The sequence below is a fragment of the Anolis sagrei genome, chromosome 2, assembly GCF_037176765.1.
Source record: "Anolis sagrei isolate rAnoSag1 chromosome 2, rAnoSag1.mat, whole genome shotgun sequence".
Taxonomy (NCBI): domain Eukaryota; kingdom Metazoa; phylum Chordata; class Lepidosauria; order Squamata; family Dactyloidae; genus Anolis; species Anolis sagrei.
The window spans coordinates 41,052,833-41,067,368 of NC_090022.1; the positions used below are offsets into that span (position 1 = coordinate 41,052,833).

Below are 14,536 nucleotides of genomic sequence, written 5' to 3' on the forward strand. Positions count from 1 at the left end.
TTATGCACTCTGCAGTTAATGACTGATATATTCCAATAAAACTGACCAGGACTCCTTTTTCTAAAGACCAGAGCATAGTATTGGTATTTTGAATTACTGAGATTTAATGTAAAATGTGCATCTGGTTTTTTCTCATCAACACTGCCAATAATCCAACCGCATGGCCTTCATTAAACCTGTATCTAAGTGCTTCCATAATGAAGGATCATTATTGCTCCCAATATGTTATCAAGATAACCCCCTTTCATCTGAGACTTTCCAAACACTGTGGAAACATCATAGTTCCACAAAAATTTAACTTTACTCAAAAGTCAATGCAGGCTTATACTGGGTACTTCACTTCTCAACGTGGAAGTCAATAATTCAATCCTAACTCAATCCTACCCCCCCTCCCCCCCCCCCCCGGAGATCTGCTGGACGTATATGTGGCATATTTTAAGATGCGTATAGCATCACAGACCAACCATCTTATATCTCTCACAAGCATGACATATAGGGGTATCCATTTATCAGGAGAATAGATTTGTATTTTGGTAAAGAAGGCTAGAGATCTTGTAAAACTACAGCTCTCATGAGTCCATGTCACTGAGCCATAGCAGTCAAGGTAGTGTCAAACTGTATTAACATTACATTGTAGATTCACCCCCAGAGTGGCTCCACTTTTATTCCATTCATTTTGGAGCAGATTTCATTTGGGTTGGGAAGGGGCAGCACAGAGGAGAAGGAGAATTAATTCTGTTGAGCAAACAGCTCATGGAACAGTCAACATTGTTCAAAAAAACAGATAAAACTCTTATGAAGGATACCACCAAGCCATACAAGAAGATGAACACCTACAATATAAGCATTATTTTTCCTGTGTTGTAGTCACTTTTCAAATGCAGCGCCCACATCCAGAAAGCCTTACAGTTCTACAAAACATTCATTACAGTATAGGGAACAATTGCTTATCCCAGGAGCTCCCTGATATAAAACAACCATGACAGTTTACACGCCCCCCTGTTTGTAGTTACAAAGTTTTCAGTAAAACAATGATGTCTTCTGGGAGATATAGAAGAAATACATCCAAACTGGTGTTTAAAATTTAATTGTTTTTGCCAGAAGAAAATGCAAGCCCTGTTTTATTTACCGCCTTCTGAGCCAAAAGAGTAGCTCCACAACAAAGACCGCATCACCTTTCACTGTGATTTGCAACACCCTCTGCTGGCAAGGGGGAAACCTTTCACATCAGTCAACAGATGCAATATTGCTGGAAAGCACTCTGGTCATTTTTCATTTCTTGGAAGTACTTTGTAAACTGAGATTCATTAAACAAGCACAGATACACATAAGTATGAGCATTAATCTTTCTTTTACAGTCAATAATACAGATTATAAAGTTATTGTTTCCATATTTCTATTGGTAAAGAAAATATGTATTTTCTTTCACCAAGTGTGAACATTTTTTGAAATATATGGACATGACTGTATCTCTCTTTGTAGGACTATATTACAAAGAAGTGGCTTGGATATTTTCTATATTAAAATATTTTCTATATTAAGATCAATACTAAATAGAATATTCAATGCAGTTCAATATTGAATTATTTAACACAGTTAGCCTTTTAAACAATAACTGACACTTTAATCTCAACTTGGATCATACTTTTTAAAGAGTTTGTTTCTTCTCTCTCCATTCGTAGGCAAAAAATTTGAGTACATTTCCTTTATGGAATCATAATGAATTCTAGGTGGCACCATTGTCAACTCTTTAGAAACACGGAACCCAGAAGACATAAACTTTGGTTGAAGTATTTGTAGAAATCATGGAAAGTAACCATGCACCTGTGTCCTCTAGTAAGACGTCCCACAGAACCGCTGGTAAACAGGGACCTGTTTTTCCACCACATCTGTCATCACTCACAGCTTTCTAAACTTTCTCAAAGACAGCATGACCAAGATTTGACCCTGGCAGAGATGCTTCCCTCCGTGTCATGCTGAGGACAGTATAATGTCCCATGGTCCACTGATTTGTGGCTATAAAGGCTCCCTTGAATTTGAATCATTTCAACAAACAGTTAAACATTTGAACCAGTACCTCAAAACAGCAGTGATGACCAATATTCCCCCTTCTGTCTAAAAGAAGAGCCCATCTGACATTCTCAACTGAGACCTTTGTCTATTTATTCCTCTTGTCTAGAACAACAAAAGCAACAGCAATTGCTTTTAGCATAAGAGCTAACTTACATCTATTCACAGAAGAGAAAGCAAGCAGCATTACCTGGCAAACTTCATAGAGTAATTTGTACTGTTCCTCCTGCTTCTGCAGCGAGCACAAGCTGCATCCCATTTTTAAGCAAAGGGCTCTTTCTTATTCGTGCTTAGAGCCCCGGGAAGTTGTTGTAAGCAAGCATGCATGCAGTAGATATCCCTTTGGTGCACTAAATATAGTCAGATGAAATGGAAATGGTTCACGTTGGTGATGCTCTGATCACTCGCAAGCAACTCTGCCTTTCTTCCTTAATGCCCTCCCTCCTCCACTCGCAGTACACAACACTCCCTCTCCTCCCTTAGAGTCCAATGCACACCCTATATACTGCTCCTCATGCATATTAATCAGCTCTCATTGACTATTCATACCAGACAGTGATACGGAAGCTATAATTGCTGCCTATGACAGCTGAAATTTCTCTAATTAACAAGCAAGTACTTCAGTAGCAGGGCATAATAAAAGACACTAACAATTCTGTAACCATTTTGCGGCTATTACAAATAAACACAACTACATTTTACTGTAGTCCCAAAGGATAATTCTTAGCATATTTAAGCCCATTACAAATACATTTTAAATGGAAGTCATAAGCAAAAGGAATATGCAGCTGAAACAAAACTGTTACAAGCTCTGTTAAGTCATGCGGCAAAGTTAAATAAAACGCTCCTTAAAATATTTATGAGAATTTGGCCACAACTGAAGAAAGGTCTGTGGTGAACAGGCACATATTTAGCCAAAAGTCTTTGGCAAGAAGGATATCTTGCAGGAGGGCAGTAGATACATGCTACAACTTATTCCCATTCAATCATAGAATGGCCAGGGAATCTCATAAGAAATACAGTTCTTCCCACATAAATTCCACCTGACATCAGAATAAGCTACATATCATCACAGCATCCATTCATGGTATTCATGTCACAACTCTTTGCTTATGTATGCTATGCATAATGTTAAAAGGGGGGGGGGGCATTTTTTTTTACTGAAAATGCTCAAAGGGTGCATCTACACTTTGGAAGGCTAAAACTACAACTCCCATGACCCCATAGCATTGGGTCATGGCAATAAAAGTGGTGTCAAAGTGTAGATGTACCTACCCTAAGTCACACAAAAGTCCACTCAAACTTGTGGACTGCACAGTATCGTGGCTGTTATAATTACTGAAGAGACCAGTACAAATAATTGACTTGTAACTGTATCCTTTCTCCAATAACAGAAGCATAACTATATTGCATTAAAAATGATCAACTCATCTCTTCTCTGATAGAACTAGTTAGTTTTATAGTTAATGAGGATGTGATTTCACCAAATGACAGAGGAGGAATATCACATGGTTGAGATGTTGGCTTGTAGTAGTGCAGGTGATAAAGCAATAACAAGGTGGATGGGAAGAGCATGTATTTTGTAGCACAGCCCAGAGGCTTATAGCATTCAGAAGCTATTAAGTAACCAAAAATAACTGTTGTAATTCATTCTGAGGAACATTAATCACAGAATCATAGAAGCGTTGGAAGAGACCATAAAGGCCACCCAGTCCAACTCCATTCTGCCATACAGGAAGGCACAATGAAAGCACTCCTCATTGATGGCTATCCAGCTTCTACTTAAAAGTTTAAATTAAAACCAAGAGTTGCTCTTAAACTGTAAATGTTGTAGCAAGCAACTACTTTGAGGCACTTGGAACTATGTCTTCAATTAACCACTTTAAAAAGTAACTTTTAATCTCTACTGTAAGACTGGTATCAATATTTTTCTGTTTCCTGCTTTTAGTTGGTAAATATTGTGTACTATCTTCAGTGGGCTAGCAGACTGAATTTCATCTATAAGGGAGTGATGGGATATGGAGACGTTAGCTAGCTCCTGCTTGTCCTGTGGGAAGGATAATACTAACCTAACTTCCTTTGCCCTTCTTTATCATTGTTTGTCTTAGCCTGTACATTACCACAAAGGCATTCTTCCTGTCTAGGGTTGCATCTTTTAAAACTGCAGTAAATTGGGCATGAGACACCATTATACATAGTGGAGTGAGAGGAAAATCTTTGCTAACCACAGGATATTTTTGACGAAGACAACTTTGGGAACACTGATTTAGCCTTGGGAGTCTCCTGGAGTTTCACATTCTTCAGCTACAGTCTTATGCAGATGGGACAGGATTCAACTTGCAAATCAAACATATCTGTTTGTTTATTTATTTATTTATTTGAAACATTTATATTCTGCCCTTCTTACCCCAAAGGGGACTTAGGGCAGAAAACAACATATATACGACAAGCATTTCATGTCAGAACATAAAATAACCATAAATATACACAACACTAAAATCGTTATATCTACTTTAAAATCAGTTGTTTTAAACCATCTCAAACCACCATGCTGTCTCCGGGAAGCATAGTGTGCTTCCTATTACAGTGTTTGCTCACTATATCGTGGTTCGCTTATTGCGGACTCACTGTTTCGTCGGTCCGCAATAAGTGGGGGGAGGAGGAGGAGGAAGAGAAGGAGGGGAGGGAGAGCCAGGTACTAGGCCTTACCCTGGGGCTTGTCTCTGCCCACTCAGCAGCAGTGTCATCCTCTTCACCAAGTCTGCTGCTTGCTGCCTCGCCATCAACTTGCCCAAGGGGCCTCCGAGATGGCAAGCAGCAGACTCGGTGAAGAGGACGAGGCCTCTGCCAAGTGGGAGAAACATCCTTACTTCACGGATTTTCACTTATCACGGGTGGTCCTGGAATGAATTATTGCACTGTCCCAAATGCTTGGTCCCACAGCCAGGTTTTTATCATCTTTCTGAAGGACAAGAGGGAGGGGGCTGATCTAATCTCGCCAGGAAGGAAGCTCCATAGCCAGGGGGCAATCACTGAGAAGGCCCTCTCTCTTGTCCCCACCAATCGTGCCTGTGATGGTAGTGGGACCGAGAGCAGGGCCTTCCCGGAAGATCTTAATCTCTGCAGTGGTTGATAGGGGGAGATGCGTTTTGACAGGTAAACTGGGCCGGGGCCATTTAGGGCCTTATAGTCCAACAAATGGGAACAAATGTGGTGCCTAGTACATTGGGGGGGGGGGGGGCTACCACTCTACCACAACATATAACTACAATATTAGTCTTTCAAAAAAAAGAAAAAGAAAGGAGAAGCTGGTTTTAGAAGGTCAAAGTATGGGCGATGTAGTTCATTGTCATACATGGTTTTGTTTGCTGAGTGTTATGAAGCACCATCTTTTCCTCTAGCCATAATACTCCAAAGGTCTTACAGTAAGACTTTTTGAGTCTTATGGCTAGAGGAGAGGAAAAGCCGAACGTCACTTGAGCTGTGTGCCATAGGATCTTCATAGGGGCGAGGAAAGCGATCATCCTTGACAATGGAATGGGTGATCAGTGAAAGAATAAGGCTAGAGACGTGGGCAGGCATTGCTCCTGGATTATGTTAATGTGCTGATCCAGTTAATGAGGTGGGGGACTTAATTAATTGGGCAGTTTATGTTCTGCTTGTATATCCCTTTTGGATTCAATAAAAGGTCACAGAATCATCAGGTTGCAAGGGACCTCAAGGGCCATCTAGCCCAATCCCTGTACAATGCAGAAATTGATACCTATAGCAGAGCTGACAGATGGCTAGGCAACACATTTTGAAAAAAGTTATTGCTCATATAAAACCAGGAAGCACGTCTTTTCTCTTGCAGGAATTGGAAGCACCCCCACCCCACCCCAATTTTGTTTATCCAGTCCTCTATTCTGGTCTGGCTTGCTGTTATTTCTCATATTGACCTAAGTTATGATGCCTGAGCTTATCAGCAAAAGTTTAAGCAAATTGTCTCCATACAGGCTGAGTACAATAAAATTATCTTTTGCTTAATGCATCAATAGCCTCATTAACTTCCTTTCGTTTTAAACATTTTACTCATACAAAAGTATGAGGAGAAGAAAGAAAGGGAGGGAGGAAGAGAAAGAGAACAGCTGTTCCTTTGTAATAAATCTTACCATTTATGTATGCTGAGTTTATTATACTGATGATGACCATTGCTGAGAAGAGGGTGAATGGAAGAGAGATGTTTGATGTGAACAATAGCACGATTGGGGAGGGGGGCTTAGAATGGCTGTTTCTGTATGTATTTAGATTTTTCTAATCAAGTACAGAAACTGGGTCAGCTTAATCAGCCCTGTAGAGTCCTGAAATCCATGCAGAGAATGTGTTTTACTATCAATAGGGCTATTTATAAGGGCTTTCCCACTATCACAAAGCTCTTATGACCATCATATGTGTTCAGTTCTTAATCATTAGAGGCTTGCAGACTTTGTTGTTTGTGAAGACTGAAGCTTTTCGCTTATGAATAGTTAGACTCAGTGCCAAAATACAAGAAAAAATGGCTCTAAGAACAAATTCTATTAATACACCTCTAATGCCAGTTTATCCAGTTCCAGGTCATGGCTCCTTTGCCCTCCACTGCTGAGTGTAATTCTCTACCTACAAGTTACAAGTCAACTTGCCAACTTGTCTCAACAGCCATGACCTCCGTTACCCTTGTTCTCTTGTCCAAATCATATTGTTCCTACCATACATGTAGTTCAAATCAGAAATATTCATGCACACACAAACACACACACCCCTACACAATTATGCTATACATACACAATTATGCTTAAATGAAGTGACTCATCTTGTTAAGTTTTGTTGCTTCATATTTGTTCAGGACTTGTTTAAATTAGGACATCTGCACTAGGGTTGGTGTCACCCCAGGACAGTAACACATGGTATCACCTCACAGGTCTAGTAATTGGGAGTTGTTGGCTGAGGAAGGAATTGGGTCTTGGTTGCCTACTCCCCTACCACAACAAAGACAGAGAGGGGGCCCTCGAAGAAGGCAGAGGGAGGGGCATGGAAGAAGAGGAGAATGCCACTGTGATCCTTGCAGCAAACTCTACTTAGCCTGATGCTCTGAACCCTTCCTGTCCAGGAGGGAGAAGTGGCAGAGGGAATGACGCAGGTGAGAAGAGGTGCTTACTATGCCATCTGTCCTCCCGCTCCTGCCTGCTTTTTGGCCTCAGTCTCAGCCCAACTTCCTGGAACAGTGTGTTTACCTTGTGCTGTGCTCCCTCCCTCCCTTCTATGACCCTACCCTGCACTTTCTTCTGAGCAAGGCGATGAGTCTGTGGATACCACTGTCATTACCTCCCATTCCTGGTCCACCCAGCAGAGTTACTGGACCCAGAAGTGGCCAATGGGTGGAGCGGCATCCCATCCTCACTGGGTGCCCTGGTCAGTAGAGGGGAATGGCTTGGGCCTTGAAATGGAGATTGGCTGTCCAACTTGCCAGGTGTCACCCCCCAATGGTGACACCTGGTTTGCTCTGCACTCAGTCATTCTTGGTTGAGGTAACCAGTGGGACAGCCAATAGTGAGAGCATATTCCTTCTCCTCATTACATTAGAGACCCTCAAATTGCTCTACAATTTGGGTGACCCTTTATAGTAGATTTACAGGAGAGGCATGCGAGAAATGCCTGCTAGGAAGAGGAATGAATGAAATGAATGAAAACTTTATTTCTATGCTGCCCTCTCTCCCCGGATGGGAGATAACAATACAAAATAACGTAAGTCAAAAGGTAAACCCCAAAAGTAAAAGTTGAAGGGAAATTTAACTGCAAGACAGTAAGTAGGTGTAAGTATTTCTAGATTGGGGTGGACAACTGCAGAGGCCTCGGTACTGATATTCTGCCTTTGTGCTCAACTGGGGTACTTCCCTGATCTTTAAAAATGCCAAAACCTCAAACTAAAATGAAAACAGAATGGGTTAGTACTGCATTTTCAGTCATTTCACCTTTTGAGAAAGCACAAAAGAGCTGCAAAAATAATATTGGGGAGCTACATATGCTTCAGGGTTGTCCACCCTGCTCTTTATGAACTTGTACATGACTATTTATACAAAAGCCTCTTAGATAGCTATAGATTCGCATCCCTTATCTGTTTATTTATTTGGAGAGTTCATGATAAAGCTTTTCCTCATTTTCCCAGTGTGTGGGAAGTATTAACAAAGGAGATAATAAGCTTGCTGTAATGAAAAAAAAACACCCAGAGATATATGCAAATTCTATGCATTCTAAAAATGATTTTCAACTTATTTTCATTTCACTTTCTATCCTTTTATATTCCAAACAGGAACACTCGAAATTATCTGCATGATTTCGTTAGCTGTGCAATCAGTTTTGAATAGGTCCCCAGGTTAGATATTAGAGTAAAAAAAATGAGGCAGAACAACAATTCTGAAAAACAAATCAAGATTTGATAATATGGTAGGACAATGATTTGGCTGGAAATTTAACATCTAAAAACAATGTACACTAAAATATCTGTGATATTGTTTTCATTCTCTGTAATACTTAAAACCCAGGTGTTCTGCAACATGGGTATTCCCATTGTGTCCATGTAGGACTGTGATTCTGTGGAATGATCATTTGAAACACACACACACACAATGTAGATCTCATCTGGCAAATCCACCATGTTCCAAATAGATGTGAAGTGTATTTCAAAGGAATATGCCAATGACATTGTGATTTTCAAGGCTGAGCAAAATAAGCTATATCAAAGAATATACAAACACACATATACAATATTCTTGCCTGTTTTGTGTAGTACAATTATGTGAGTTCACATTACAAGGTAATATGACGCCACTGCCCTCTATTGGAAAGAATTAAGCTTGGAATTGTTAGACCACAAAGAGCAGACATGTTTAACTGCTTTACCATGGCAGATTTATCACAGTAGATCTATGAAGCATCAGAACCATATTTCAGTCCTGAAGTGCAGATAGATTTTTTAAATTAATAAAACCAACATATTTTGTTTATGAGGTAAGTTTGTTTCTGTAGCTACTCATCAGTGAGAAGTGAGGTGGAATACACTATCTTTGTATCATCAGCATCTTATCTGCTTTAGGAAAGAAAAGCAACTGTTTGAGTCTTCCATGGTTTTGCGTATGAAAAAATGTAAAACGACAGATTACCATGCATATGCATGCAGGTAGCGAGTTTAATTGAGGAGAAGGTCATTTAGGGTCCCCCAGATATTGCTAAACCTATCCAGAGTTGAAAATAGTGAGGGATGGTGAGAGTTCCAAAGAACATCTTCAGGTCTACAAGTTGCCCATCCTGATTCTAGATTAGGGGTTTCAATCCTGAGCACCTCCAAATGTGGTTGGTTTGCAGCTCCAAGCAGTCAGAGTTAGCATAGCCAATGGTGGCAAACCATAAGATATATTCAGCATATCCAGAAGACTGTGCAATTCTCACTGCTGCTCTGGTCCTTAGGGTTAAAGTCTATGGGTAGCTCCTCAGAGGCAATCTGAACAGGTATAGAGCCATGACAAAACCCGGTATAATAAAATTAAAGGGCTATCTGGGCAGGGTGGACAAATAATCCCACCGCTGCCACCAATATAATAAAATTAAAGGGCTATCTGGGCAGGGTGGACAAACAATTCCACCGCTGCCACCAATATAACGAAGCTAAAAGAATATCCAGGCAGGGTGGACACAACGATCACACCTCTGCCGTTCGATATAGCTTAATTACAAGGCTGACCCAATGTTGTAAATGCAAGTGACCGAATGTTCTTGGTAGTATTTGCCGCCACCACCTCAGAAATACTGGCCTGAGGAACCAAAAGGGTGTGAATGTATTTAGGTAAAGGGGGTTTGAGCTCTTGGTCTTCTATGGCTTCCTCCCTTGCTGACTGGACTTTAAAATGAGTTGAGAGAATGAGTTCTGAGGGAAACAAATGGATTGAGGCATACACCAGTTAACAGTAAACTAAGAAAGAGTTTATTTAAACTTGATATTAACAACAACTCGATGGAAATGAGTGGTACAGAATCTTGATGCAGTTGCAGTAACTTGGTTGCTTAAACAAACAGTTCCCCTGACAGAATAGCTTTTTCAGCTGTGAGTCCCTTTAACAAACTGCTCTACTTTTAGACACAGTTTCTCTTAGAGCACAGACTCCAGTCTGCCTCACTCACTGGACTATAAGGTATCTTTAAACCTCTCTTAAGTTTAATAAGACACAGCTCTCTTTTACTAGTTCTCTCAACGTAGTAAAACTCTAGCCTAATGTCTTAACCTTATTCCCTAACCTAAAGGCTCACTAAAAGCTCTTCCCTTTCTGTCAGATCCCTGCTGTAACTTCCTATTTCAAAAACACAACCTTCTCTGTCTCTAGTCTAAACCCTTCTCTCCTTTCTGTCAAAACAGGCAGCTTATTTCCCTCTCTCTAAACTGACTCCTCCCCTACTGGCTATACCCAATCAGGAGTCAGCTTGACTCCCCCTCCTGCTCTGCTTGACTACCAAGATGCCAGCCACTGCCATGCAGGCTTCGGCCTAGCCGACTGAAAGGTAGATCTATTACACCCGGTTCTTGTTTTATGTGGAAGGGAACACAGTCGGTCTTGCACATTTGTGAGTGTAACTTTTGCACGTTTGATTATTTATCAATTTAATTAATAACGTCTTTTTAGAATTACCTGCACCATACACAGTAACCCTATAATCAAGTCCCACCATCAGCTGATCACAGAATTGTGCTGGAGAACCTAGAGTCCTAGAGAGAACATCTTTCTACAACTCCATGACACTGGAAAACCCAGAGAGGTGTTGTTTCAGGTTCTAAAGGTGCTTTTGTATTCATGGTTTTCCCACTTTTGTGGCTGTCCTGCACCCTTTAATCCATAAAAAGCAGAGAAGCTACTGTAGAAGGAACCAAAAAGCTCGCAACAGAAAGATTGTTCATTCTGCTAGACTTCCCTATGTAAAATCCCTCTCCATTGAAGTTCATTCCTTAATCTATCCAACCCGGAAGTATCATAATGAAAACAGTTCTGCTGGAATTACTAGATTCATAGATTATATATTGTTGGTGACTTCTTCCAGATTTCCAAGATTTGTTGACTTGTTCTTATGTTTCCCTGCATTACACCCTAACATCTTATCTATCCATAGAGTTACACAAAGATGATATCCTGTCCTGGGACATATATTTAAACAGTCACTATTGCTGCCTACTAAATGAAAAAAAGAGTACAGAAAGATATCACATGCATGTTTTTTCCCCCCACAGCTGCTATATATTTGCCATCTTGTGCATATCGCTTTGCTTAGTACTCTTACTGGTAGGAAAATGCTTCCAACAGCATGCAAACTTCATGTGTCATGGCATTTGCTTTCTCCTCCCTCATGTTCTGTGTAGACACCCCCACACATTTACAGCATGTCATTCTGATCACTTGAAGCTTATTGCAGGAGTATCATGCCACTGTTATCTGTGTGGGCAACTGCTGAAAGCATGGCTTTTAATTTTGTTCAGTTGGGGAAATCCCACAAAAGGTCAGTCTGGGAGCCAATCATAGCTCACTCCCACATTCCAGGGACAGTCTGGTTATGTAGACCATATCCTGATGGAAGCCATGCAAGATAAAAATAGAAATACTACAGGATAAATGTAGCAGTATATGAAGACCTTCCAGGGCCAAATTTGGATTTCTTTTCATGTCTGTCAAACTTTTGAGATGGCAGCCAAAAACACACTTCAAAAAATCAAGACAGAGCATTTCCCAAACTACTCTTTCTGGAAGTTTGGTGTCTAAAATGTGCTTGAAAAGATGATTTCTGATTTATTTGAATGATTTATGTTTTGTTCATATTGCAGAAACAGAAAAACAAAGATATAGGGCATGCCAAACCTATATTGTATGTGTATGTATATGTGTGTGTGTGTGTGGAGAAGGAGAGAGACCCCCAGCATGTTTTTGCAATATGAACAAAACAAGTGTGTGTGTGTGTGTGTGTGTGGGGGGGGGGGGTTGAAATACTATATTTCTATAAATTTACATAAGGACATATCTTGGGACCGAAGTCTAAACACAAAAATCATTTTTGTTTCCTACACACCTTATGCACAAAGCCCAAAGTTAATTTTTTCACCACATTTGATAACTTTGTGCATGAAACAGTGTCGGTGTACACTGAACAATCAAAAAGCAAAAGTGTCACTATCCCAGCCACTTATGTGGACCATTTCAGATTCTGGAATTCTGGATAAGAAATGCTTAATCTGTAACTATTCTCCTCCATAAGGCTATTACCTCTGTTTTGGGGATTGGATTGCCTGGCATTCAGTTGTACAAACAGAATCTGAATGTTTATTAAATTTGAAATTACTCACTTTCCTTTATGTAAAACAGTGCCTGAGGGAGATGTCCTAAGAGGTCACTTGTGAATGGATGTTTGCTTAAAAAGTGTTCCAAAAGAAGCACAGCTGTTTAATCTACATATATGTTTCAGAGAATAACTGACATGATGTTAAATCATTAGCAGGTATATCCTCAAATACTGAATGATTTGCTTCTGTCAAAAGGAGCAAAAGAACTAGATCACTAAACTGGAAGAACTTTAGATCACAATTATAAAAACATAGTCAAGCCAAGGAAAGCAACCCACTAATATGTATCTAATATTGTATAGTTTTCTGAAACACAACAATGACACCATGACAATAGTATGCCTTGTTTGTGTGTGTATGAATAAGAGAGAGGCACCAAAGAGCTGTGGAGATAGAGCAGCATGCACAATTTTTCCCCAGCTTCTACCAACTTCCTCCATTCTCCCTGCCCCAGTAGAGAAGTGCACTGGCAGACAAAACAGCAAGGATTGGTCTTCTTTCAGGTTATCCTGAGATGGACTAAGACAAGAACTTAGTTCGACCAGGAAGAGTCTAAAAGAAGCAATGACTCCCTCTGCTCTTTCTGCCATGGTGGAGAAACTCCAAAGATCTGCCATCAATTTGCTTTTTTGAGCAGACATTACAAAAGGAAGCTGTGGTGGACAGACGTACTACATTGACCTATGTATAAGCCAACCCAGTTTTGGGGTGTTGATTTTTGGCATGAATTTTCAACCTACACATGACTATACACGGTAAGTTTGTTTTAACCACCATGACACCAAAACCAGAAAAGGTGTGATGACAACAACAACCTTGTACCAACAATAACCAGAATCCAAAGGGGACCATATTCAGATATGGCATTCTTCTATTGTGACATGTTTATCTCCATTTGTTCCAGGATGCTTACACTATGATTGTCTATTATTATCATAATCATGCATATGCAAGGTTATCTGCTTGCATGCATACACCTTTGTTAATCATATATTTTTAAAAAAGGTATGCATTTTATAAACAATGAAAATGGATGAGCAATCTATACACCCTTCAGAATTGTTCTGATGAATTTCTGCTTTTGTACTTTCTAAGATACTTTTTCAGGGCTAAACTAAACCACAGTTAATGTTGACACAACTACAATTTCAAATGCTTTTCAGCTCACTCATACAGGTGGGCTTGAGTAGAGTGAATATTGCACAGTGCAGCTAACATCTCCTACTGAAGAGATACCTGTCAAAGGGATGGCATGTTTGTGGGCCATGTTCAAGAACTCCTTAAATCAAAAGAAAATGTTTAGCACAAAAACAAGATGAATTTAGCTGAAGTATAAGAACAAAAAGGTTAAGCAAAGTCAGATTTCTAGTCTAGGCCATCAGAAAGCCCAATAAAGGTTAGGTGTTTTTATTCTTTTGTAAAATGCCCTTTAGAAACAACAACACTAACTGTTCAGATGAAGGCTAGGTAACATTATACACCATCAAAGCCTTGAAATGTGGAAAGCTACGTTTCCCTTTTTAGAATCTGAAGGAGAGACAAACCCTGTGAGAAACCACTTAATGCATAAAATATTCTCCATTTCTGGTGTGGTTAACAAGTGAAACCACCAGTAATGATGTAATCTAGCATGTCAAAAAGAAGCAGAAGAAAAAAGGAAAATGAAAAGAGGAGGCAGAAGGCAAGGCACAGCTAAGGGATGCAGAGATACCATGTCATTTCCTAATTAACTAAGTGATCCTTTAAACTGTCAAATCAAGCAAGGAGCTCCATGGACCACTGTCTTATTGATATTCACATTAGGGCATTGAAAGCAATGATTCCAGTCCCAGTGGTTATAGTTAAACATTTTCTTTTTAAAAACAATGCCTGCTTTACCCCTAGGTATCTTCAACTTCCCATTCATAGGGAAATGAGCAAAGGCCACCCTGAATTGCATTATCTCCTGTTGAGACAGGGGAATGTATATGTCTGTTGGGGAGGATTCTCCAAGGATACATATTGATATCTGGATTATTATGAGGGGTTGCATATGGTGACCACCCCACCCCCACTTGCAAATTATCAGCCACAATTATT

At 40.0% G+C, this 14,536-nt stretch overlaps 1 protein-coding gene across 2 annotated transcripts in view; it reads right to left on the reverse strand.

Moving 5' to 3' along the window:
* The window catches only part of PDZRN3 (PDZ domain containing ring finger 3), a 224,866-nt gene that overhangs the window by 57,858 nt on the left and 152,472 nt on the right, over positions 1-14,536 (reverse strand). The window contains exon 1 of one of the 2 annotated variants that reach the window (XM_060766339.2): positions 2,261-2,523. The exons of the other annotated variant lie outside the window; for it this stretch is intronic. Coding sequence (XP_060622322.1) covers positions 2,261-2,329 — 69 coding nt within the window. The 5' untranslated portion in view covers positions 2,330-2,523. Of the gene's footprint in view, positions 1-2,260; positions 2,524-14,536 lie in introns of those variants that run through there. 2 annotated transcript variants of the gene reach the window in all.